Source organism: Schistocerca americana, chromosome 3 (assembly GCF_021461395.2).
Source record: "Schistocerca americana isolate TAMUIC-IGC-003095 chromosome 3, iqSchAmer2.1, whole genome shotgun sequence".
NCBI classification, from domain to species: domain Eukaryota; kingdom Metazoa; phylum Arthropoda; class Insecta; order Orthoptera; family Acrididae; genus Schistocerca; species Schistocerca americana.
In genome coordinates, this window is record NC_060121.1 from 182,109,569 (window position 1) to 182,133,354 (window position 23,786).

At 41.7% G+C, this 23,786-nt stretch overlaps 1 protein-coding gene across 1 annotated transcript in view; it reads right to left on the reverse strand.

Moving 5' to 3' along the window:
* The window catches only part of LOC124605960, a 661,483-nt gene that overhangs the window by 238,720 nt on the left and 398,977 nt on the right, over window positions 1–23,786 (reverse strand). The window contains exon 3 of the mRNA XM_047137923.1: window positions 1,797–1,895. Coding sequence (XP_046993879.1) covers window positions 1,797–1,895 — 99 coding nt within the window. The remainder of the gene's footprint in view (window positions 1–1,796; window positions 1,896–23,786) is intronic.

Below are 23,786 nucleotides of genomic sequence, written 5' to 3' on the forward strand. Positions count from 1 at the left end.
TTCGCATCCCGTTATATGCATTTTTTTTCTTCCTGTTAGCTTTGTTACCACGTCCTGTTACTTTCTTGTGATTGTAATATAAGTATGTTCTCCAATATTAGACGTTTTTTACGGTACATTCAGTCTGATTTGAGAAAGAAAGATGAAATCAATATGTAGTGATTTCAGAGTATTTGGTTAGGCGGAAACCTAAGAGGACAGCTGAAACTGCTGCGACTGATACGAGTAACAATAAAATTCACATTCTCCCTTCTCACAAATATTTGTCTCTCTATTCCCGAACATGTAGTGACTTCCGAGTGTGTGGTTAGGCAGTAACCTAAGAGGACAACTAAAAATTGCTGCGACTGAATCGAAGAGTTATAATATTCATGCTCTTCCTTATCGATAGCCGATGATGCGGCGGTCGATATTGCGTGTGACATCGAAATAGCGTCACGTTTGCGGGAATGGTTGTGAAATGAGCACTACCTCTTCCAGGTGTTTACTGTGCACGTTTGCTTGAAAGTAATCCACGGAATCTTTCACTGAGCTAGTGTGTGCTGGTTTAAAAATTGGCCGTAGTAGGATGGTCGCGTCACATATTTATTTCTTTTTCAGGCACTTGGATGCGATTTCACCATTGAAACTTTGGGAACGTTTTCTCCATTAGCTTTACTAATAAAAATAAGTAAACTGAAAACTGACATCTGCAATCAGTTTCAAGAACGTCTCCATTTAAGAAGCATTACAGAGAACTCATGCTAATGTCTTGACCATCAATTTCGCCAGATCTGAACATCTGGGATTCAATCTGGCGTCAGGTCTACACCTGCAAACCAGCAGCCCGTAATTTAAGGCAGTTGTGTGACCTGTACAGGGTGACACACGGGAGACGGACGGTTTTTAATTCACGGTCCCGTTTAAATGAAAATGAGCTCATCAATAAAATTTCATTTTCCTTGGATCCCAAAATTACTTGCATTCTGTAAGCGAAGTCTTCTCGTACAGCAAAATCAGTTTCCTTCAGTTGTTGGACAACGAGCATTTTGAAGGGATGGAATTTTAATTCTTTATGCAAAATTCGTCGAAGCGATTCACGATTGATTCGTAACTCACTAGCATGACGTCTAGCTGAACGTCCTGGGCTTCTGACTGCCGCTTGTCTTACCCTTTCAACATTTTCTGGTGTCGTTACTCTGCGTCTCGGGCCAGGATGCTTCTTATCCAGTATGTTTCCAGTTGATCTGAAGTTTTCCACCCATCTGAGGATTGTGCTACGGCTCGGAACAGCTCCATGTCGACCGACATTAAACCGCGCACGAAACAATCGGTGCGTAGCAATAATTGACTCACCACTTTTCACGAAACAGTCATAGACAGACACTCCACCACGTAGCAAGTCCCACTGCTCCGTTGTGACTAAGTAAATGAAATGGCGTCTTGGATGGATCAGAACTATCCCCACCACGACCACTTCCCACCACCGCGCCCTCAGTAATACGCAGTTCAAAACCGTCCGTCTCCTGTGTGTCACCCTGTACATGAAAATCTGGTGCCACGTGCCTCCGAAAAGCTGCGAAGGACTAATCCAACCGATGCCCCTCAGAACCGCAGTATGCTTACTTTCCTTATGCGTATAACTCTATATTAAGTAGGCGGACACACTGTTTTGGGCGAGTAGTGAATGTGTGCCTTCACTGTAATAGAGTATCAGGAAGAAGGACCTGCCTATCGTTTGCACTGATTGCTGTGTTCGCAAAACACTCTCTACTGCCGGACGCACACAGCAGTGTGGGCAGCACGCCGCTATTTACCTGTGGGCGCCGTCCAGTTGACGTAGAGCTGCAGGGTCCGCGACTGCAAGTCGTGCTCCACGGCCATCACGCCCAGGTTCTCCACCAGCGCCGGCGGCTCTGCAACACGGAGCAGCAGTGAAGTAGGCCGCAACACTCACTAGCTGCCGTTCTGAGCAAAACGTCTGAAAACACGCGGTATTTACAAATGGCTCTCAGAACATTCAACAGAAGGGGATCTTTTTAACCTGGCTGTTGGTTAGTTATTTATTTCAAGTTTCTGCTACCAGTCACTTTTTATTTTATGCTTAATCTAACATAATACAACGCGTTTCGAACATGTTCTGTTTATCTTCAGGCGTTTATACATACATACATACATGCATATAGAGAAATGTTACTTAAAAATAAACAGTCTTAAACTATATTAATCTAGAACTCTTTGTCCATTGTTTTTTACTGTACAATGGACAAAGAGTTCTAGATTAATCTAGTTTAAGACTGTTTATTTTTAAGTATCATTTCTCTATATGCATCTATAAACGCCTGAAGATAAACAGAACATGTTCGAAACGCGTTGCATTATGTTAGATTAAGCATAAAATAAAAAGTGACTGGTAGCAGAAACTTGAAATAAGTAATTATCCTACACAGTCACGGTGCACAAACATATCCATTATGGCTGAAAATAATTATGGCTGTTGGTTGTTTGTGAAACATTGTAAATATCGAAGAAGAAAACATACTTTCTGGGCTAAGTTTCTCTAATTCTTTTTACGTGACCTATATTCCACTAGGTCTCGCAAAATGAAAAGATAGAAGACATAGAGTGACGTTCCCATCAGAAACCACACGTTGCTATCAGATTTTTTTTTTTTTTTTTTTACAATTTATTGTACCGAGTGAAGCCAGTTTCATCATGAGCAAGTCATTTAAAAGTCGCGAATAGCATGTAGCTGTATGGAGATATTGCAGGGGAAACAAATGTCCCACATGAGAATGCTGTGTAATGTCTCTATGCAGCTACCTTAGCAGTTGTAACTCATGCTATGTTAAGAGAAGTAAGCGCTGATCGTAACGTATGCACTAGCATCAGCCCCCGAACAAATAATGACAGAGACTTATATCAAGTAAAAAAATCACAACTTATAAACCCAAAACTCGTGGAAACTCAAAGTAATCTAGAAAGACGGCACAGTGATATAACAATTCATAATAAATACAATTTAGTAGTAAAAAGTGGGGATCATATTGTGAAACCAATCACCCATGAGGGTTTGCGAGGATGCTTGGAGTGTACTTCATAGTTAGTGCAGTGGAGCTGTGGCCTCCAGAGACACCAGACAAAGGACGTAAAGCAATGGAGTTGCGACCACCACAAGTAGTGAAAGTATGAGTGGAGTTTTTCAAATCTAGCCAGTCTGGCAAAGAACACTGTATGCCATTTTGGTAATGGAAGGATGCCGATCTCTTGATTTTTCGTCAATACTGAATTGCCTTCAGCACTAGACGTAGTGCTGAATAAAATTGTGATTAATGAAAAATTGATCTGTACTAAGTATAGCAGTACACGCGCTTATCCAACTAAAGTCATTTCGTACATTGTTTGAAAGTCGCAACAGGTCACAGAACCACATGATTGATATAGCGCAGCAGGTAACAAGATACAGCTGTAGCAGGAAGTGTCGACAGTTAAGTCAAATAATGTAGACTACGTCGGTTGGTCGAGAGTAATTGAATCAGTGCCATCGATGGATAGTGTATTACGGAGTGATAGAAGAAATGTGTTATCTTGCTGGGTACAGTAAACCTTAGATATGGCACTCAGTAGACAGGGGAAGATTACCACGTGATTCAAAACGAAAGAACAGACTTCAATTGTTTATTACAGACAAGCTAAAAACAATTGAAACATATTGCGCTTGTCACTGGAGAGAGGAAGATTCAAAGAGTTGTAACGGCTGCGTGTTGGTTGTTTGTAGCAACATGGCAACTACACCACAAGAGAAATCATTTTGTATCTTGGAATTTGCGCGAAGGCAACCTATGGTGCAAGTGCAAGGAGCATTCAGCCGTCGATTCAGCAAGAAGCCGCTTCTACACAAGCAGATTTATGACTGGTGTACAAAATTGTTGCAAGCTGGTTGCAGAAGCAAAGGGAAGAGAATTGGTCAGCCTCGCACGTCTGATGATCTTATCCGAGATGCGTTCCCAAGGAGGCCTTGGAAGTCCACAAGACGGGCAGACCAGGAACTTCAATTTCCTCAAAAAACGGTGTGGCTTGTTCTGAAACGACGCCTCCATATGAAGGCTTACACGTTGCTGTTACTGCAGCAATTGTGTCCCGGCGACCACAATAGAACGCACGAATCTTGTACTCTCCAGGATATGGCAGAGGACACTTTTTCCGAACGACTCATCTTTCCGGACGAATCAGTGTTATATCTACCGCGTAAAGTAAATCTCCAAAATATAAGAACCTGGAAGTCACAAAATCCTGGTGTCGCCGTCGAACACAAAGAGACTCACGTACACAGAATGCGTTTTGTGTCGTTTCTGTTCATAATGTTTATGGGCCTTTCTTTTTTTTGCGGTAGAAACTATGACATGCTGCAAAATTTGTTGTCTCCTAAACTTCGCGAAGATTCCGATATCCCCTCACTTTCACCTCGAGCTATGGCGTTATCTTAACAACACCATCCCACAACGTTGGACTGGAACAGGTAAACAACAAGATCTTGCTCGCGGCTTTGCCTCCCAGGTCACCAAATCTCACACATATTGATTTTTTTCTTTGGGGATTTATAACAGACATTCGTTGTCCCACCTATGGCACCTACTCTTCAAGAGCTCAAAAATGGAACTGTTGAAGCTCTAGATTCAATAAACAGGGACCTGTCAATTCGCGTGTGGTAAGAAATGGACTAACGTTTCGATGTTTATTGTGCAACGCATGGTGCATGTGTTGAATGTATGGTGCAACGGTTGCTCGAATATAAAACAATGAACCTTCCCCTATACGGTGACATGTGCTAAGACATGTGTAATGTGTTTCTATTTTTGTCTATAATAAATAACTGTAATCTGGACTTTCTTCTTGAATCACCCTGTATCATTGCGTAGGTTTACGCAGCCCGAGTCAACTAACATGAAAGTTTTCTGGGTGCTGTATCGCATCATATTAGACGCAGAAGAGCTAGAGAGATTGATACACCAGCCTAATATCGTGTAGGGGCCCCGTGAGCACGCAAAAAGTGCCGCAAAAAGACGTGGCATGGACTCGACTAATGTCTGAAGCAGTGCCGGAAGGAATTGACACAATGAATCCTGCAGGGCAGTTCATAAATCCGTAAGAGTACTAGGGGTCGAGATCGCTTCTGAACAGCACGTCGCAAGGCATCCCAGATATGCTCAATAATGTTCATGTCTGGAGAGTTTGGTGGCCAGCGGAAGAGTTTGAACTCAGAGGAATGTTCCTGGAGCGACCCTGTAGCAATCTGCGACATGTGGGGTGTCGCATTGTGTTTCCGGAGTTGCCCAACTCTGTTGGAATGCACAATGGACATGAATGGATGCAGGTGATCAGACACGATGCTTACGCACGTGTCACTTCTCTGAGTCGTATGTAGACGTATCAGGGGTCCCATATCACTCCAACTACAAACGTCCCACACTATTACAGAGAATCCACCAGCTTGAAAAGTCTCCTGCTGAAATGCAGGGTCCATGGATTCACGAGGTTGTCTCCATACACGTACATCCACTCGATACAATCTGAAACGGGGCTCGTGCGATCAAGCAACAGGTTTCCAGTCATCAGCAGTCCAATGTCGGTGTCGACAGGCCCAGGCGAGACGAAAAGCTTTGTGTCGTGGAGTCATTAAGGGTACACTTGAGGGCCTTGGGCTACGAAAGCCAATATCGATGATATTTCGTTGAATGGTTCGCATACTGACACTTGTTGATCGCTAGGCACTGAAATCTGCAGCAATTTACAGGAGGGTTGGACTTCTGTTACGATGAACGATTCTGTTCAGTTTTCGTTGGTCCCGTTCTTGCAGGATCTTTATCCGGTCGCAGCGATGTCGGAGATTTGATGTTTTACTGGATTCCCGACATTCACGGTAAACTCGTGAAATGGTCGTATAGGAAAATCTCCACTTCATTGCTACCTCGGAGATGATGTGCCCCGCCGCTCGTGCGCCGACTAAAACACCACGTCCAAATTCACTTAAATCTTGATAACCTGCCATTGTAGCAGCCTTAACCGATCTAACAATTGCGCCAGACACCAGTTGTCTTATGTAGGCGTCACCGACCGCAGCGCCGTATTCTGCGTGTTTACATATCTCTGTAATTGGATAGGCATGTCTATAACAGTTTCATTGGCGCTTCAGTATGAAAATCTGTTACGGTGAAACCCAGGCTTCTGCGACAGTTGCAGTTGCCGCCTCATTGTTCCATTCTTCTAAGTATTCTGCGCCTACTCTGTATCTATATCCATATAAACGCAGTTGTAGCCGTGACCGAAACGCTGGTTTCATTAGTAATAGTTATTAATAATGTGAGGTTATAACATACCTAGAAATCGTTTTTGCTAAGGTTGAGACTAATGGAAGAAAGTTCCCTAATCTGGTCTTCCTCCCTAAAAGTGAAGTCAAGTGTAAAAAGTAATTCCTGCAGCGGGGTGCACAAGTCACCCGCTTCTCTTGTTACTTATCAGTTCACCATTAGATGTTTCGACAGTGGAAAAAGTTGGAAGGTTGATCAAAGAAAGTGGAGCCAGTCTAAAATGACTGAAGCTATTGATGCAGTTCAGAAAAAGAAGATGGGTTGGAAAAAAGCCAACAAACAGTTTAATGTTCAATATGTTCAAATATGTGTGAAATCTTATGGGATTTAACTGCCACGGTCATCAGTTCCTAAGCTTACACACTACTTAACCTAAATTATCCTAAGGACAAACACACACACCCAAGCCCGAGGAAGGACTCGAACCTCCGCCGGGACCAGCCGCATAGTCCATGACTGCAGCACCTTAGACCGCTCGGCTAATCCCGCGTGGCAAACAGTTTAATGTTCCAAAAACAACACGTATGGGGCTGTCCAACATAAAGCACAGTATGCTTGAGAAAGCAGCAAAAAGAAAAAGAAGATAACCTACATGAAGAATACCTGATATGGATGCTTCTTTCCTTGAGCTTAGTCCTAATGACTTGTGAATAACAGACGTACAATTGCCACAGAAAAGTAACATTGAACACCCTTTCAAAGACGAAATTGCCAGAAAAAAGTTGGTTAGTCTTTTTCTTAAAGGCCACAAAACCAAACTTTCAGATCGAAAGCCTACAGGAACATCCTATATCAAGGAGTTTGGCAAAGAAAACACAGAGAAATTCTGTAACCTTCTGTAAGATATCATATCATGCCTACAGTACTTTGAAACTAGATTATATTTAATCAGATTTAACACCTTTTTTTCAGTTCTGATTATTTTTAGAAGGGGTTCGATTTAGGCAACTATTTTTCAAACTCACTAAGTGTAAGGTTTTTGAAAATAATTTTGTTCATAATAACATTTAGTTTGGTTTCCCATGAATAAAATACAAATGGCGCATAACTTTATAAAATAAATATTACTTGCTTTTAAAACATAATTTTTATTATTTTCCATTTCTTTAACAAATCAAAATCAAAATGGGTGTCCAGTTTTGGACACCTTCCTACTGGTAATGTAGTAGGCAACATTTATGTGAAATCGCCAAAGCACCTTTCAAATTGTAAAAACTGTTGTGCAGTATTATGTCACGATAAACGGTTCCCTAGTAACGTGAGTAGTTCTGTTTCTGTTTTGCTAATTTATGTGCACACACAGCATTTAGGGTGATTACGGGTGCAGTGTGTACTCTCTGCCTATTTAGAAGGATTCACATGCTTCGTCAGCAAACATAATTTTCAAACAAAAATTGGCCAATCCGTCGTTTCTAAAAGCATAACCCATTCCTTTACGTAAATCGTCCCAAATGTATTCTTAAGGGGGGTAGGACGTCAAACGGGCCGACTTGGAGCAGGAGAGTCACCACAGGACATTTTAATTTCCACTGTCTATACTTTTACAAGTAAATTCATAAAACTTTGTCACCATGACCAGGAAGGATTGAGGACTCATACTCATCGCAGTGACAGTTCAAAAATGTAGCAAAATACCTCCTTTTACATGTGAAATTTCATCTTTTTTTCACTTATTATTGGCTGCATTTCTTGTTATAGGTACAATTTTCTTCCTACGTAAGAGAGATTCTTCGATGAATTTTTCACAGCATACAAACAGAAGTTACAGGTGTATGAAACTGTAGAATTTTCCAAATCTATTAAAAAACTGTGGAAAAAATTGAGATAATTAACTATGAAACTTGAATTTTTATAAACATGAAGTTTAAAATGTAACAGTTCATTCATTTTTTTTATAAATTAAATAACTTCTAGAGTTTCATACACCTGTAACTATGGTTTGTATTCTGTGCAAAAGTCATCGAAGAATCTCTCTTACTTAGGGAGAAAAGTGTACGTATAGCAACAAATGCAGCCAGTAGTAAGTGGAAAATGATGAAATTTCACATGTAAAAAAAAAAAAGTGTTTTGTTACGTTTTGAGCTTCCACTGCTATGTGTATGAATCCTGATTCCTTCCTCGTCATGCTGTTAAAGTTTTATGAATTTATTTGTAAAAGTATAGACAGTGGAAATTAAAATGTCCTGTGGTGCCTCTCCTGCTCCAAGTCGGCCCGTTTGACGTCCTACCCCCCTTAAACACATATGACGTGTCGACAGCCCACGGATTTGACTCACTCGATTCGAACCCCCACCCCCCCTGAGACTGCACCCAGCGTCGTCACGCCATGACGTCAGAGCTCCCTCACGTCGTCATGCGGCCACGCCCTGGCTTTTATTAACTCCTGCTGACAGTGAGGTCCATGGGGATGGGGCGCTTACTCACGTAGGCCAACTCGCCAGGCGCTGCGCAGTTTCACCGCCGGGCCAAGCGCGGACAAGGACACACCTACTGCGCAGCACGCTACCTTTCCGCTCATCTACTGCGCAGAAGGTGACTTTTTTGATGAGAATGTTTTTCGTTACATCCGCCTGGAGTTAAGGTCTGGCAGTAATGAGGTACGGACAGTCCAAAAATAATTCTCCACTGAAGTTAATGGACTTTTTTATTGACATCTACAGTGTTCACTGTTTGCAAAGCTTTCGGATGCCAAGCCGCGTGCAGTGGTTTATGACACACGATATTCCGACCCTGCAACCTAACCATTATCTTCAGGTGATACCTGTAGAATTTCTTTGCTGAATCGCTCCATCCTTATAATCTTCATCTCTTCCCTCTCCTTCCGCCACTACCCATCCACCCGCACTGTCGGGCGGAGAGACCATATCGGCGAATGCTGGGCGCAAGCTCTTGTATTTATATGATGAGCAGTACTCGCGTATGTTGGTATTGTTCCATGGTCGTGGCATCTCGTCAGAAGGCGAGAAAGCTGAAGAGACAGTTCTCCCTGCTGCGGAACTTATCCAGCTCCTTAAGTCACTGATGCAACTCCTCGCCATTGAGGAATCTGATGTGTAACCTTAAGCTTTCTCGGCGAATCAGCTGTTTGTGTTGCGTGGTAGCGAATATTTTCATCCTATAGGTATCATCTGAAGATAACGGTGAGGTACACTATCGAAATATCATAACCAACTGCACCCGGTTGGGCACAGGAGAGCAGTATCAATAGTCGATTCACCAGGAAAGCTTAAGATCACATAACTATGACAATTATACATTTGTTGATGAGTATTTCATTGTAACCAGAACATGTCAACCAACAGACAGTGCTGGTGAGTAAATGGGTTTCTAATAACCTCAGGGGTACTCAAAGCCATCTCTCTTTTTTTTATTTTTGTTGTATAAAACTGGTGAACTAAAGAAAAGCATACAGCAAATTCTTGTGATCGAACACTTTTCATTCATCAGTGTAATTAGAAAAATTGAAAGTACAGGGGCGTCTCGTACATAAACCTTCGAAGATTGATAATTTCTCATAACAATTTGGCGTGGTGTGTACTGCATGGATGATATTGCAAATGGTCAGCACAGAGTCGATAAGTCATCTACGTTCATTATATAAGGAAAGATTATACAGGGTGGTCCATTCATAGTGACCGGGCGAAATATCTCACGAAATAAGCATCAAACGATAAAACTTCAAAGAACGAAACTCGTCTAACTTGACGGGGGAAACCAGATGGCGCGATGATTGGCCCGCTAGATGGCGCTGCCATAGGTCAAACGGATATCAACTGCGTTTTTTTTTAAATAGAAACCCCCATTTTTTATTACATATTCGTGTAGTATGTAAATAAATATGAATGTTTTAGTTGGACCACTTTTTTCGCTTTGTGACAGATGGCGCTGTAATAGTCACAAACGTATAAGTACTTGGTATCACGTAACATTCCGCCAGTGCGGACGGTATTTGCTTTGTGATACATTACCCGTGTTAAAATGGACCGTTTACCAACTGCGGAAAAGGTCGATATCGGGTTGACGTATGGCTATTGTGATCAAAATGCCCAACTGGCGTCTGCTATGTATGCTGCCCGGTATCCTGGACGACATCATCCAAGTGTCCGGACAGTTCGCCGGATAGTTACGTTATTTAAGGAAACAGGAAGTGTTCAGCAACATGTGGAACGCCAACCACGACCTCTAACAAATGATGATGCCCAAGTAGGTGTTTTAGCTGCTGTCGCGGCTAATCCGCACATCAGTAGCAGACAAATTGCGCGAGAATCGGGAATCTCAAAAACGTCGGTGTTGAGAATGCTACATCAATATCGATTGCACCCGTACCATATTTCTATGCACCAGGAATTGCATGGCGACGACTTTGAACGTCGTGAACAGTTCTGCCACTCTGCACAAGAGAAATTACGGGACGATGACAGATTTTTTTCACACGTTCTATTTGGCGACGAAGCGTCATTCACCAACAGCGGTAACGTAAACCGGAGTAATACGCACTACCGGGCAACGGAAAATCCACGATGGCTGCGACAAGTGGAACATCAGAGGCCTTGGCTGGTTAATGTATGGTGCGGCATTATGGGAGGAAGGATAATTAGCTCCCATTTTATCGATGGCACTCTAAATAGTGCAACGTATGCTGATTTCCTACGTAATGTTCTACCGATGTTACTACAAGATATTTCACTGCATGACAGAATGGTGATGTACTTCCAACATGATGGATGTCCGGGACATAGCTCGCGTGCAGTTGAAGCGGTATTGAATAGCATATTTCGTGACAAGTGGATTGGTCGTCGAAGCACCATACCATGACCCGCACGTTCACTGAATCTGACGTCCCCTGGTTTCTTTCTGTAGAGAAAGTTGAAGCATATATGCTATCGTGATCCACTGACAACGCCTGACAACATGAGTCAGCGCATTGTCAATGCATGTGCGAACATTACGGAAGGTGAACTACTCGCTGTTGAGAGAGATGTCGTTACACGTACTGCCAAATGCATTGAGGTTGACGGACATCATTTTGAGCATTTATCGCATTAATGTGGTATTTTCAGGTAATCACGCTGTAACAGCATGCGTTCTAAGAAATGATACGTTCACAAAGGGACATGTATCACATTGGAACAACCGAAATAGAATGTTCAAACGTATCTACATCCTATATTTTAATTTAAAAAACCTACCTGTTATCAACCGTTCGTCTAAAATTGTGAGTCATATGTTTGTGACTATTACAACGCCATCTATCATAAAACGAAAAAGTGGTCCTACTGAAACATTCATATTTCTTTACGTACTACACGAATGTGTAATAAAAATGGGTGTTCCTATTTAAAAAAACGCAGTTGATATCCGTTTGGCCTATGGCAGCGCCATCTAGGGGGTCAACCATAGCGCTATTTGGTTTCCCCCTTCAAGCTAGACAAGTTTCGTTCTTTGTAGTTTTTTCGTTTGACGCTTATTTCGTGAGATATTTCGCCTGGTCACGATCAATGGACCACCCTGTATATCTCGATAGGGTAGCAGTATGGGTGGCGGGGAGTGGAATATGCTGGGGGTTTTACTGAACGTATTACCAAGCTATCATTTACTAACAAACGTAGCACATCCCCATTACACTTCACGGCAAGAGCGATTTTATAAACTTCAATAGTGACCACGTTTAGTAGGCATTTACATTTGATTACATTTGGCTATAAGTTAAACAAATCATTGATTGTGCCAATCACAAAAAAATATTTAAAACTTAGTTGTCCACGCCTTTAAAAAAGCTTCCACGTATATACTGAAACATAGACAAAAACATAGCGATTTCACTGTAGAAAGAAACAGTAATGCGACATAATACTCGACACAAACGCGAAGAAAAGGGCACGAGTAATGGGGGCAATGCTGTAACAGAGGACAAGGCAACTTAGAGCAATGTCAAACATACACCAACCGAGCACAATGCCTCGCAAGCGACGTCACTCAAAACTGAACAACACAATGACTGCCACAAAACGTCTCTCAAAAACTGTTAACCCACTCTCTAGGAACACGTCACACTGCTGCACCAGCACACTTCAGTAAAGAGGAAAATAGGCAAATAGCCTCTAGCAGAATAGACACTCAGTGAACCACAACAATCAGACCATTAGTGCACTACAGGGATAACTGTAGGGGTGGCTAATTGTCCTCTTGAAACCACAGCTGCGAGCCATGCTAACATGTTCCCGTCTCTTTTGCATAGCATGAATAAATGCACTGCAGTTCGTACCTGGCAGCGAGAAAATGGCAGGCAGAGAGCTTATACTGCTTGCCTGTAATTCTGCAGCATACCTGTGAGGATCGTACTCCATATGCGGGATCGAAAGAGGACACACACACACACACACACAACACACACACACACACACACACACACACACACACACACACACGACTGCAGCTGGCAGTGTGTTGTCTTCCTCGCCTGCAGGCAGACTGTGGCTGACACTACACAGTAGCCGACGCTGTTCCGCTTCCGTCACAGCCACACAGCATTTGCGGCAACCCCTATGATACCGATGACAGAAACGTTCCTGGAATGACTCGCGCTTGAAATGTTGAGTGTGAAAATACAGTGTTGTGCTTCACGTAAGAAGGACAAACGTCTACCATCACTTCTCTGAATTCGTAAGCCACCAGATTGTTGTCTTTCAGAAAAGTCGTTTATCATTCGACAAAATTTCTGCTCTTGTTGGTTGGAACGTCACAACTGCCATGCGAATAAGGCATCGATGGGTTCGGAATAAGTCAGGGCCTCAGCATGAATAACAATCTTAATAATTACAATATGGAAAATTAAAACACGCAGGAACATATGGTTGAATGAAAGGATTGTTTCCATAACATTTTAAGTAGAAGAGAATATCTACGTACTATCCAGAGACGGGAAGGAAAAAAACTTATATACAATTTTTATGAAACGTTGCAAGAAAAAGTGAAGGCCATAACAAATACATCATCACTGATGGTGACATGAACGCAAGAGTGAGAAGTATCCCAGTCGACGGCAATATGAGGAATAATGGAGAGAATGTTATAAATAACAACGGTAAACTTCTGAAAGATTTCACATGCTGTAGTGACTCCTGTATTGTGAATACATATTTTGAGCATAAAGAAATACACAAAAAACCTGAGCAGAGAAATGATGGCAATAATAAATATACTGCTTTCGGGATAATGAGGAACCAGACTTATTTACAGATGTAAGGGTATAGGAAGAGCATAGCTAAACGTGGATAAGTATGTGCTAATAGCAACAGTAAACAATAAGGCCAGATGAGTGAATATTAAATCACAACATGCACTGCAAAATATTCCTTTTCAAAGAAATCTCTGCTATAAAATTATATGATAAGTGACTGAATTAATATAATGACAAAATAAAGAAGGTTAAAGATCTGTAACAAAATGAGAGAACAGCAAAACTATAATAGAAAAAGTCATGTCATAACCTATTAGATTTAGAAGTCAAAGGAAGAAAGGAAACAAATCAAAATAGTAGAATATTGATACAGGGGGACTTACTAAAGAGACAGAAGCTGCATACCTCAAACGGCTACAAAACAAACAACAGGAAGCAAAGATGAGTACAAGAGACCAACAACAGTAATAAAGGAACACTGTAGTTTCTTTAAAAAGGAGATCTGGAACAGATTAATAGATTAATTTCGTAAGTAGAAAATGATATTCATACAAAACAAGAATGTTTATATCAAATAATAAAGTTCTTCAATATAGATACAAAAGATAATACAAACATCGAAGTTAAAATAATTAGATTACTGTAAGAAGCTTTGGACAATTCCAAGTGAAAACTTAAAAGAACAGTTTATAACAACTGACTGTAGGGGGAAGTATGTGTAGACAAAATAGAAATGACAGAATTAAATGATATAATAAGAAAAATGAAAAACAGGAAGACACTACGAAGTGACAACGTCAACAACTAACTGATCTATTATGAGTTTCCTCCTACGAAATCTATGTTCCTACTCTCCATCAACAAATGCCGGACAACGAAAGAATTTCCAAGCAGCACGAAATTAGCCATAGTTACAACGATATTTAATAAATGAGATACGAAACACTTTGAAAAATGAAGGGGCATTTCGTCCCCAATACTGGATATGTTTTCAAAGACAATTACATCAAAACTCGTAGTAATTTAAGAAAACATCATCTTTGGGGCGTTCACTGTGTTCAGAAGGGGTATATCTTGTCCAAACAACTCATTTGACATCAGTTAATTTCTGAAGAGCATTTATAATTTAATAGACAATTACTTCTACTATTTACTGACTACATGAAAGACTTTGACAATATAGACAGGAGAATTTTGAGTAAATTACAAGGCACGAGAGGCATACAATATCACTTACTAATCCGACAAATGTAACAAGACTCCAAAATTGCCATTCCCAGAAAAGAGAGTGTTAAAGTAACAACAAATTTACGCTGAAGACAAGAATGCAGTTTATCCCCAATACTTTTTAACATTTACTATGATGATATGTTGAAACAACGTCCAAAAGATATAACGTTTTACACTCATGACTTGAAAGTTGCTTGTCACAATGACGACTTCCATAACTATTCTTTCTTCCACACAGTCTGGATCGCAAGCATACTCCAGAGATATCTTTACCATAGTGCATTACTTAAGGTATCGCAATCTTTGTCTAACTGAGGACGAATGCCTTGAAGTGAGACAATTTGGTACGTTGAAGTGCTAAACAATGCGAAGCGGGCGCAGGTGCGCGTTTGTGTGCTGGCCGTTTGGACCAAACAGAACTTTCCAGTCTCGTCTGGGTATCTTGTAGGTGGTTCCAGGTGGTGCGGCTCTGTTATCGACGACTAACATATCAGCTTGCTCTGAAGTCGGTTTCTGTCAGTCATTCTAAGCCACGAGTTACAGATGTATGGTGAGATTCTGGCTCGCACTGCAAAGCTTCGAGCAATATTTTTTTTGCAGCATTTTCCGATTTTAAATATGCATTTACTTATGTTCACTCTTAAAGTTCGTCGCTCAGTAAGTTGCATAGGCTCGAGGCACACGCTACACAATCGGATTTTCGCTAACCCATCCGAATAAAATACTTGTTAAACTTATCACACATTCGTTTACACTACTGGCAATTAAAATTGCTACACCACGAATATGATGTTCTACAGACGCGAAATTTAACCGGCAGGTAGAAGATTCTGTGATATGCAAATGATTAACTTTTCAGAGCATTCACACAAGGTTGGCGTCGGTGGCGACACCTACAACGTGCTGACATAAGGAAAGTTTCCAAACCGATTTCTCATACACAAACAGCAGTTGACCGGTGTTGCCTGGTGAAACGTTGTTGTGATGCCTCGTGTAAGGAGGAGAAATGCGTACCATCACGTTTCCGACTTTGATAAAGGTCGGATAGTAGCCTACCGCGATTGCGGTTTATCGTATCGCAACATTGCTGCTCGCGTTGGTCGAGATCCAATGACTGTCAGCAGAATTTGGAATCGGTGGGTTCAGGAGGGTAATACGGAACGCCGTGCTGGATCCCAACGGCCCCGTATCACTAGCAGTCGAGATGACCGGCATCTTATCCGCATGGCTGTAACGGATCGTGCAGCCACGTCTCGATCCCTGAATCAACAGATGGGAACGGTTGCAAGACAACAACCATCTGCACAAACAGTTCGACGACGTTTCCAGAAGCATGGACTATCAGCTCGGAGACCATGGCTGCGGTTACCCTTGACGCTGCAACACAGACAGGAGCGCCTGCGATGGTGTACTCAACGACGAACCTGGGTGCACGAATGGCAAAACGTCATTTTTTCGGATGAATCCAGGTTCCATCATGATGGTCGCATCCGTGTTTGGTGAAATCGCGGTGAACGCACATTGGAAGCGTGTATTCGTCATCGCCATACTGGTGTATCACTCGGAGTGATGGTATGGTTACACGTCTCGGTCACCTCTTGTTCGCATTGACGGCACTTTGAACAGTGGACGTTACATTTCAGATGTGAGTTGCTGATCTGTGTTATTATGTCTGTCAAAGCTACTAATTATAAGCTGATCGCTATTACCGTGTAAAATGTTATATTATCACCTTGATCTACTGATAAAATGGTTGATTTATACAACGAGTTTCAGTCGTCTGACCATTAGGTTCATAGAAGTATTCATAGCATCATGTAAGCCGAAACATAAAATCGTTAACGTCGGGTGATAAAACCATTAATAACACACTGGTATCATATCGTAATATAAATTAGGTCGTCAGTCTACAAAAATTGTGCTAGGGCCTGTACAAATTCAGGTTAAAGCTGTATTCGGCGTTAACGCTGTCCACATTAACCTTCTCATCTCATAGTAGCACTTGCAACCTACATCCTTAATTATTTACAGTATGTATTAAAATATCTGTCTTTCTCTGCAGTTTTCACCCTCTACAGCTCCCTCTAGTACCGTAGAAGTTACTCCCTGATGTTTAACAGATGTTCTATCACCCTGCCCCTTCTTCTTTTCAGTTTTTTTCCATACATTCATTTCCTCGCCGATATTTCGGACAACCTCATTCCTTGCCTTACCAGTCCATCTAATTTTCAACATTCGTCTGTAGCACTACATCTCAAATACTTTGATTGTGTTTTCTTCCGGTTTTAACACAGTCCAAGTTTCACTGCCATACAGTGCTGTGCTCCAGACATACATTCTCAGAAATTCCTTCCTCAAATTAAGGCCTAATGTGACTGACGCCCGAACAACAGGGACTTACATGCATCGAGAATAGAAAATAGTGCATTGAGAATGGCTAGCCACTAGCCGATATCTGGATTTGCTTAATCTAAAAAAGGACGACTGATTGCCCCACACTTTCTGCCAGGACTAGTGTGCTTTCTACGTGCACTTCACTTCGTCCATTTCTGATTATTTTCCGGCCTAGAAGCAGAATTCCTTAAGTCCGTCTACTTCGTGGTCCCCAATTCTTTGTTTAGTTTCTCACTGTCCTCATTTCTACTACTTCTCATTACTTTCGCGTTTCTTCGGTTTGCTCTCAGTACATATTCTGTACACATTGGAATGTTCATTCCAATCGACAGATCCTCCAACTATTCTTCACTTTCACTAAGGACAACAATGTCACCAGCAAATCTTATCATTGATATCCCTCCACCTTGAATTTTAATCGCACTCTTGAACCTCTCTTTTACTCGCGTCTTTGCTTCTTCGATGTATAGACACATATTGTGTGTCCACAGAACATGTGGCCCGTAATTGAAAAGAAGCATCACAATGATATCTCCATTGGCAAAATATTCCGGACTAGACCCCCATTCAGATCTCCGAGAGGGGACTGCCAAGGGAGAGATGGCCATCTGGGAAGCGTTAAATAAACAACGAAGGTAAATGCTAAGGCTCAATCTAGTCATCGTAGGGGTCAATGAAACGAAATAGAAAGGATATATAATCATAACGTCAGCAGAAAATGGTATAAATGGAGTAGGATTCGTTATAAATTGGAAGGTAGAACAGAGCGTGTGTCACTGTGAGTAGTTCAGTAATATGGTTATTCTCATCAGAAATGACAGCAAACCAGTATCAAAAACAGTAGTTCAGGTACACGTGCCGAAGTCGCAAGGAAAAAATGAAGAGAAAGGGAAATGATATGAGTGTACTGAACGTGTAATTCAATATGTAAAGGTAGATGAAGATCTAATAGTTAGCGGGGATTTGAATGATGTTGCTGGGAAACGATTAGAAGAAAGGGTTAAGAGTGAATATCGGCTGGTAATGCTAATGATAGTGGGGAAAGACTAACTGAGTCCTGCAATAAATCTCTCTAATAGCAGCGAATACTCTGTTGAAGAATCAGAAGAGGAGAAGGTATACTTGAAAATGCTACGAGATGTGGGAAGATTACAGTTATATTACACTGGCGCCAGGAAGACTTTCGGAAATCAGATATTGGAGTAAAAGGCGTAGCGAAGAGCAGAGAGAGATTCAGACCACAATTTAGTAATATTGAGCAGTAGGCTGAAATTTAGGAGATTAGTCAAGAAGAACCAATGCGCAAAGAAGTGGTATACGGAAATGTAAAGACACGATTGGAGTTCTTTGAGGCTATAGATATTGTGATAGTAAATAAAGTATTCAAATGTGTGTGACTTATGGGACTTAACTGCTAAGGTCAGCAGTCCCTAAGCTTACACACTACTTAACCTAAATTATCGCCGGCCGGTGTGGCCGTGCGGTTAAAGCCGCTTCAGTCTGGAACCGCGTGACCGCTACGGTCGCAGGTCCGAATCCTGCCTCGGGCATGGATGTGTGTGATGTCCTTAGGTTAGTTAGGTTTAATTAGTTCTACGTTCTAGGCGACTGATGACCTCAGAAGTTAAGTCGCGTAGTGCTCAGAGCCATTTGAACCTAAATTATCCTAAGGACACACACACCCATGCCCGAGGGAGGACTCGAACCTCCTCCGGGACCAGCCGCACAGTCCATGACTGCAGCGCCTTGGACCGCTCGGCTAATCCCGCGTGGCGATAATGAATAGCTCTGTAGGCTGTCCAGTGAACAGGTATGTAGATATCTAGAACGGACAATCACAGAAACGAAAAAGAAAAACGTAGGTACATGGAACGTAACTGAGAAGAAACCATGGGTAACAGAAGAAATTTTTCAGTTGATCGACGAAAGAAGGAAGCAAAAAAATGTCCAGGCAAATTATGGAATACAGAAATATATGTCACTTAGAAACTATATAAAGAGGAAGAGCAGGGAAGTTAAGGTGAAATGGCTGCTTGTAATGTGTAAAGAACTCTATACAGAAATGATTGTCGGAAGGACTGACTCAGCATACAGATAAGTCAAAACAACTTATGGTGAAACTAAAAACAAGGACGAGAACTTTGAGAGTGTAACGGGAATTCCTTTATTAAATGCTGAGGACTCCCCGTTTCTGGGTCCGTGCAAGGTTATGCGGATTTTAGGCCAAGTTAATCTTCTGGTTAAGGAGAACTGTTCCAGTTAGCAATACCGGGTCCACCTTAAACAAATTAAGTTTGGTTACGCGGCTGTTTGGGTCTCCTAACACACTCCCCTGGGGTTTCTCCTTGAGAGGGGGAGGTTGAGCCATGCTGCGGCTCGCGTTGATGCTGCCTTCTGTTGGAGGCCAGACGGTATCATTTAGTTGGCATGGTTGCTTTTGTTTGTCTTCTTCTCGTCTTGACTAGCGCCACTCGTTTCGCAAGTGTTGCCTGTCCGCTAGTGGCAGCAGCGGCGGTTATCGATATGTAGTAACTGTTGCCCTATCTTTGGGGCGACGTCGTTGTCTTTCCATGTCGTGTGAATGTGGAGATCGGTTGGGGACTCATAAGGAGCCAGGTCCGCGCTGTGCGAGAACACGTCGGGACCACTGGTGGTGCGCATGGACTGCCAGATGAAAGGGCTGTGGCCACGCGGTTCCCCGATCTCGTCGTAAACTGGATTATGCAGGCTTTAATATGAATGCATTTCAATTCAAGTGGAGATACCTCCACCTCGCGATTCTTCAGTGACTTGGGTTCGCATTGCTGCTCGTAGTGTCGCCGAGGTGAAGAACAGCGAGTGGAGTGCTTGGGGAAAGCGGATCTGATTAGCTTTCTTCAACCGCTTATTACTGTTTACTGCGTTCAGCCTGTTACAATTTGTTAAGATCAACCAGTGGTATTTTCCTGCCTGATGGCCGCTAACGCCCCAGTTACCTGCCCTGGGGGGTTAGTGTATGAAACGGCAGTGTACATTTACTCACCTTGCCGCTGCTGTCCGGTAAGGCGTGTGGTTTTGACAGCTTTCTTGATTGTAGGCCGTTTGTGATTCTTGTACTTTGGTGGTAGTGATTCCTTTCTCGTTCTGGGCGCTCTAAGCACAGTATTCTGGGGGCGTAGTGCAGCCCGCCGGTTTCGGCGAGCCTACATTAAAGGTTATGTATGTCTAGTTAGTAGTTCTGGTCGCCTTCTGGAACAGATCTAACAGTTAAGGGTTGTGTTACAAGGTTTACCATCATCTTATTTCCCTCGTTTGGTGGTCAGTTGCTTGTTTCTTTTAATTAACCTTTGTTTGTATTTGCTGTTTTAAATTTTTTTATATAATTGCCCTGTTTGTGGTCATTTGCTTTGAAAAAAGTTTGGTATTTGTATTTTAGCAGTCAGCCATAAAACCTTATTTACTCCCATTCCTAGAGTCTGATACCTTCTGCTGTGTTTGTAGCCACTTTCCTTTTAATATTTCAATACCTGTAAGTTGTAAACATTCTTAATTTATTGCTGTTCTTGGCGTGTAAGGCCTTCAGCCGTGATCACAATGGCTTTTTTTTTAACATTATCTGTACCTGTATTTTACGGTGACTGTTAAATTGTAACTTATTTATACAGTTGTTTATTCTTTCATTAATAAAGTGTGGCATTTTTTAAAATTTATTGTTGAGTCTGGAATTACCGGTTTAAAAATAAATGTGTGTAACTGTAAAAAGCAACCAATAGTAAGTGACCACGGCCCCGTCCAAAATCGCAACCGAATCCTGTCTTCCCTTGACTACCACCACTGGTAGCACTGCTACCACTCGTAGCAGAGCGTGGTTCCGATCCACGGACCTTTGGGTTATGTGCCCAGCACGCTTCCACAAGCCCTTATGTGATAGAAGAACAATCAGAAATCGACAGGGAAGATATAGTAGATCCGTTATTAGAATCAGAATTTAAAACACCTTTGGTCGACTTATGGTCAAATGAGGCAGAAGGGATAGATAACATTTCATCGGAATTTCTAATATCACTGGCAGAAGTGGCAGGAAGACGATTGTTCACGTCATTAGGGAGAATGCCTGATATTCGGAAAAATATCATCCCTACAATTCTGAAGAGAGTGAGAGCAGACAAATGAGAGAATTATCACAAAATCAGCTTAACAACTAATACATCCAAGTTGCTGACAATACTAATATACAGATGAAAGGAAAAGAATACCGAGGATGTGTTGGATGACGATGAGCTTGGCTTTAGGGACGGTACGGGAACCAAAAAGGCTGCACTGACGTTGCGGTTGATAATGGAAGTAAGGGTGAAGAAAAAAATCAAGACACGTTCACAGGATTTGTTGACTGGAAAAAGCGTTCGACGATGTCAAATGATGCAAGATGTTAGAAATTCTGAGAAAAAAAGAGGTAAGCAATGGGGAAAGACGGATAATATAAAACAGGTATCAGAACCAAGAGGGAAAAATAAGACGAAGACCAGGAACGAAGTGCTCGAATGTAGCCTTTCGCTCCTACTGTTCAATTTATAAACCGAAGAAGCATTGACAAAAATGAACTAAGGCTCAAGAGCGGGATTAAAATTCAAGGTGAAAGGACAATACAATGACCGACCAAGAAAAATGGGAAACGGTATTTCCAACGTGAATATTATTAATTTCGAACCAACAGCCCTTTAGGTGTACGATTTGAGTTCTGTTATACATCGAGGGCTTGGCTCGCATGAAGATGTATTCATTTACAGCCTGAACAACAATTCTGTGAACGTAGTGAATAACTGAGTGTTGCAACGAAACTATAAATTTCTTATAGCAATGAATTAAAAAACACATTTTACTTAATAATAACGAAAACTCTATTTTTCTTTATGTCAACGATTAACTCTGCCGCGACAAGACCAGACGCTGTAACTCTAGTGCATGTACAACTATAAAACCAGTTTAACTACAACGCATCATTAGCATTGCTGTTGTGGTATCTCGTACGTCAGCTCGTGTTCCATTACCCTGAAAAACAGGCCACACTGGAGGCAAACAGGCGAATTCTGCACCTGAAAATACGACGGCTATGCTATACCCAACGTGATAGAAAGCAGCTTAAAAAATTTAGTAATACTTGAACGTTTATTCATTCCGGAAATAGCGAGGATCACGGAAGCGACCGTTTGTGAGGTGACACCGGATATCTGAACTTCCAGGAATCGCGATTCGCTTGTATGCTTTACCGAGTTTGTTTCTCACTTTTCAAACGTTGATTTTATATGTATGTGAATGCATATTTGCGTTTGCTTTTGAAGCCGATATTTATCCAACGCCATCGTTTATCTCAGCTGTTGAGATTTTTAAAACACTTTTTAAATATTTATTAGCGGAGTTATGCATAGGTTCAACGTTCGTTTTTTCTGTAATTGGCTAAAGTAAATCAGAGTTTTTAGATTTTGAGCACAAGCTGCTTGAAATACATAGCTTGTGTCACAGATAAATATTGTAAAAAGTAAAACGTCGTCTCTTATACGCGTCGTGCTCGAATATTTTACGTCTGCAATGTCGCCACTCTACTTGCCAGAGGGCGAGTCGATACAATGCGTAAGATACACGACTGACATTTGAGAAAACGGCCGTTCAAGCCCCAATAGACCCTCCACGTTATCGTGTTTTCTATAAATAGTTTAAAGCAGAGACCGGGATCGATCCTTTGAAAAAGCCACAGATGATGTCCTTCCCCATCTTTCCTCTATTCGAGACCATGTTCCTTGTCTAACGACCTTTCTGTCGACGAAACTTTGCAAACCGATCTTCCTTCCCTCCTTCCTTCTTTATTGCGGAGACATGGCTTAGCCACAGCCTTGGGGATATTTCCAGAATGAGATTTTCACTGTGCAGCGGAGTGTGCGCTAATATGAAACTTCCTGACAGATTGAAGCTGTGAGGACAGGGTGTGAGTTGTGCTTGGGTAGCTCAGACGGCAGAGCACTTGCCCGCGAAAGGCAAAGGTCCCGAGTTCGAGTCTTAGTCCGGCACACAGTTTTAATCTGCCAGGAAGTTTCAGATACAGTATTGATAAGGCTATGTAGAGCCACCTAAGGCCAGAAAGCACACACTCGAATTTTAAGCACTTCACCATACCAAAACCGTCTCTAATCATTAATTTTGTGAATAACTTCATATAGACAGCTAAACTGTTGCAGATGTAGTTGTTACACAAGTGATTAGCGGAGGATAGAAAATCTAGAAAGTATATGACGTTAATTAGAAAAGAAATCCATCAATCGGGATTTTAATTTGTTGACATTAAACATTTTGTAACAATTTCTGCAGCACAATTCTTGTAATATTTTTTTAATAATGTATATTTTGCCAACAGTGGAACATCTCCTTGTTATTCCATAAATTTTCTTTACACCAGGCACACCCGATAAAAGAAAAATTAAAAATTATTTCACAGAAACTAGGCAGAACTGGAAAGGAGAAAGAAATGGTCATAGCCATTCTTCTGTATACGGTGCTGCGTACCATGTGTACTTGACAGAAATCTGTTGATGTAGACTTACTACGAAGGGTGACTGAAGTTTAACAAAACAATTCCGCTGATAAACCTACAGCGACAAGGAGCT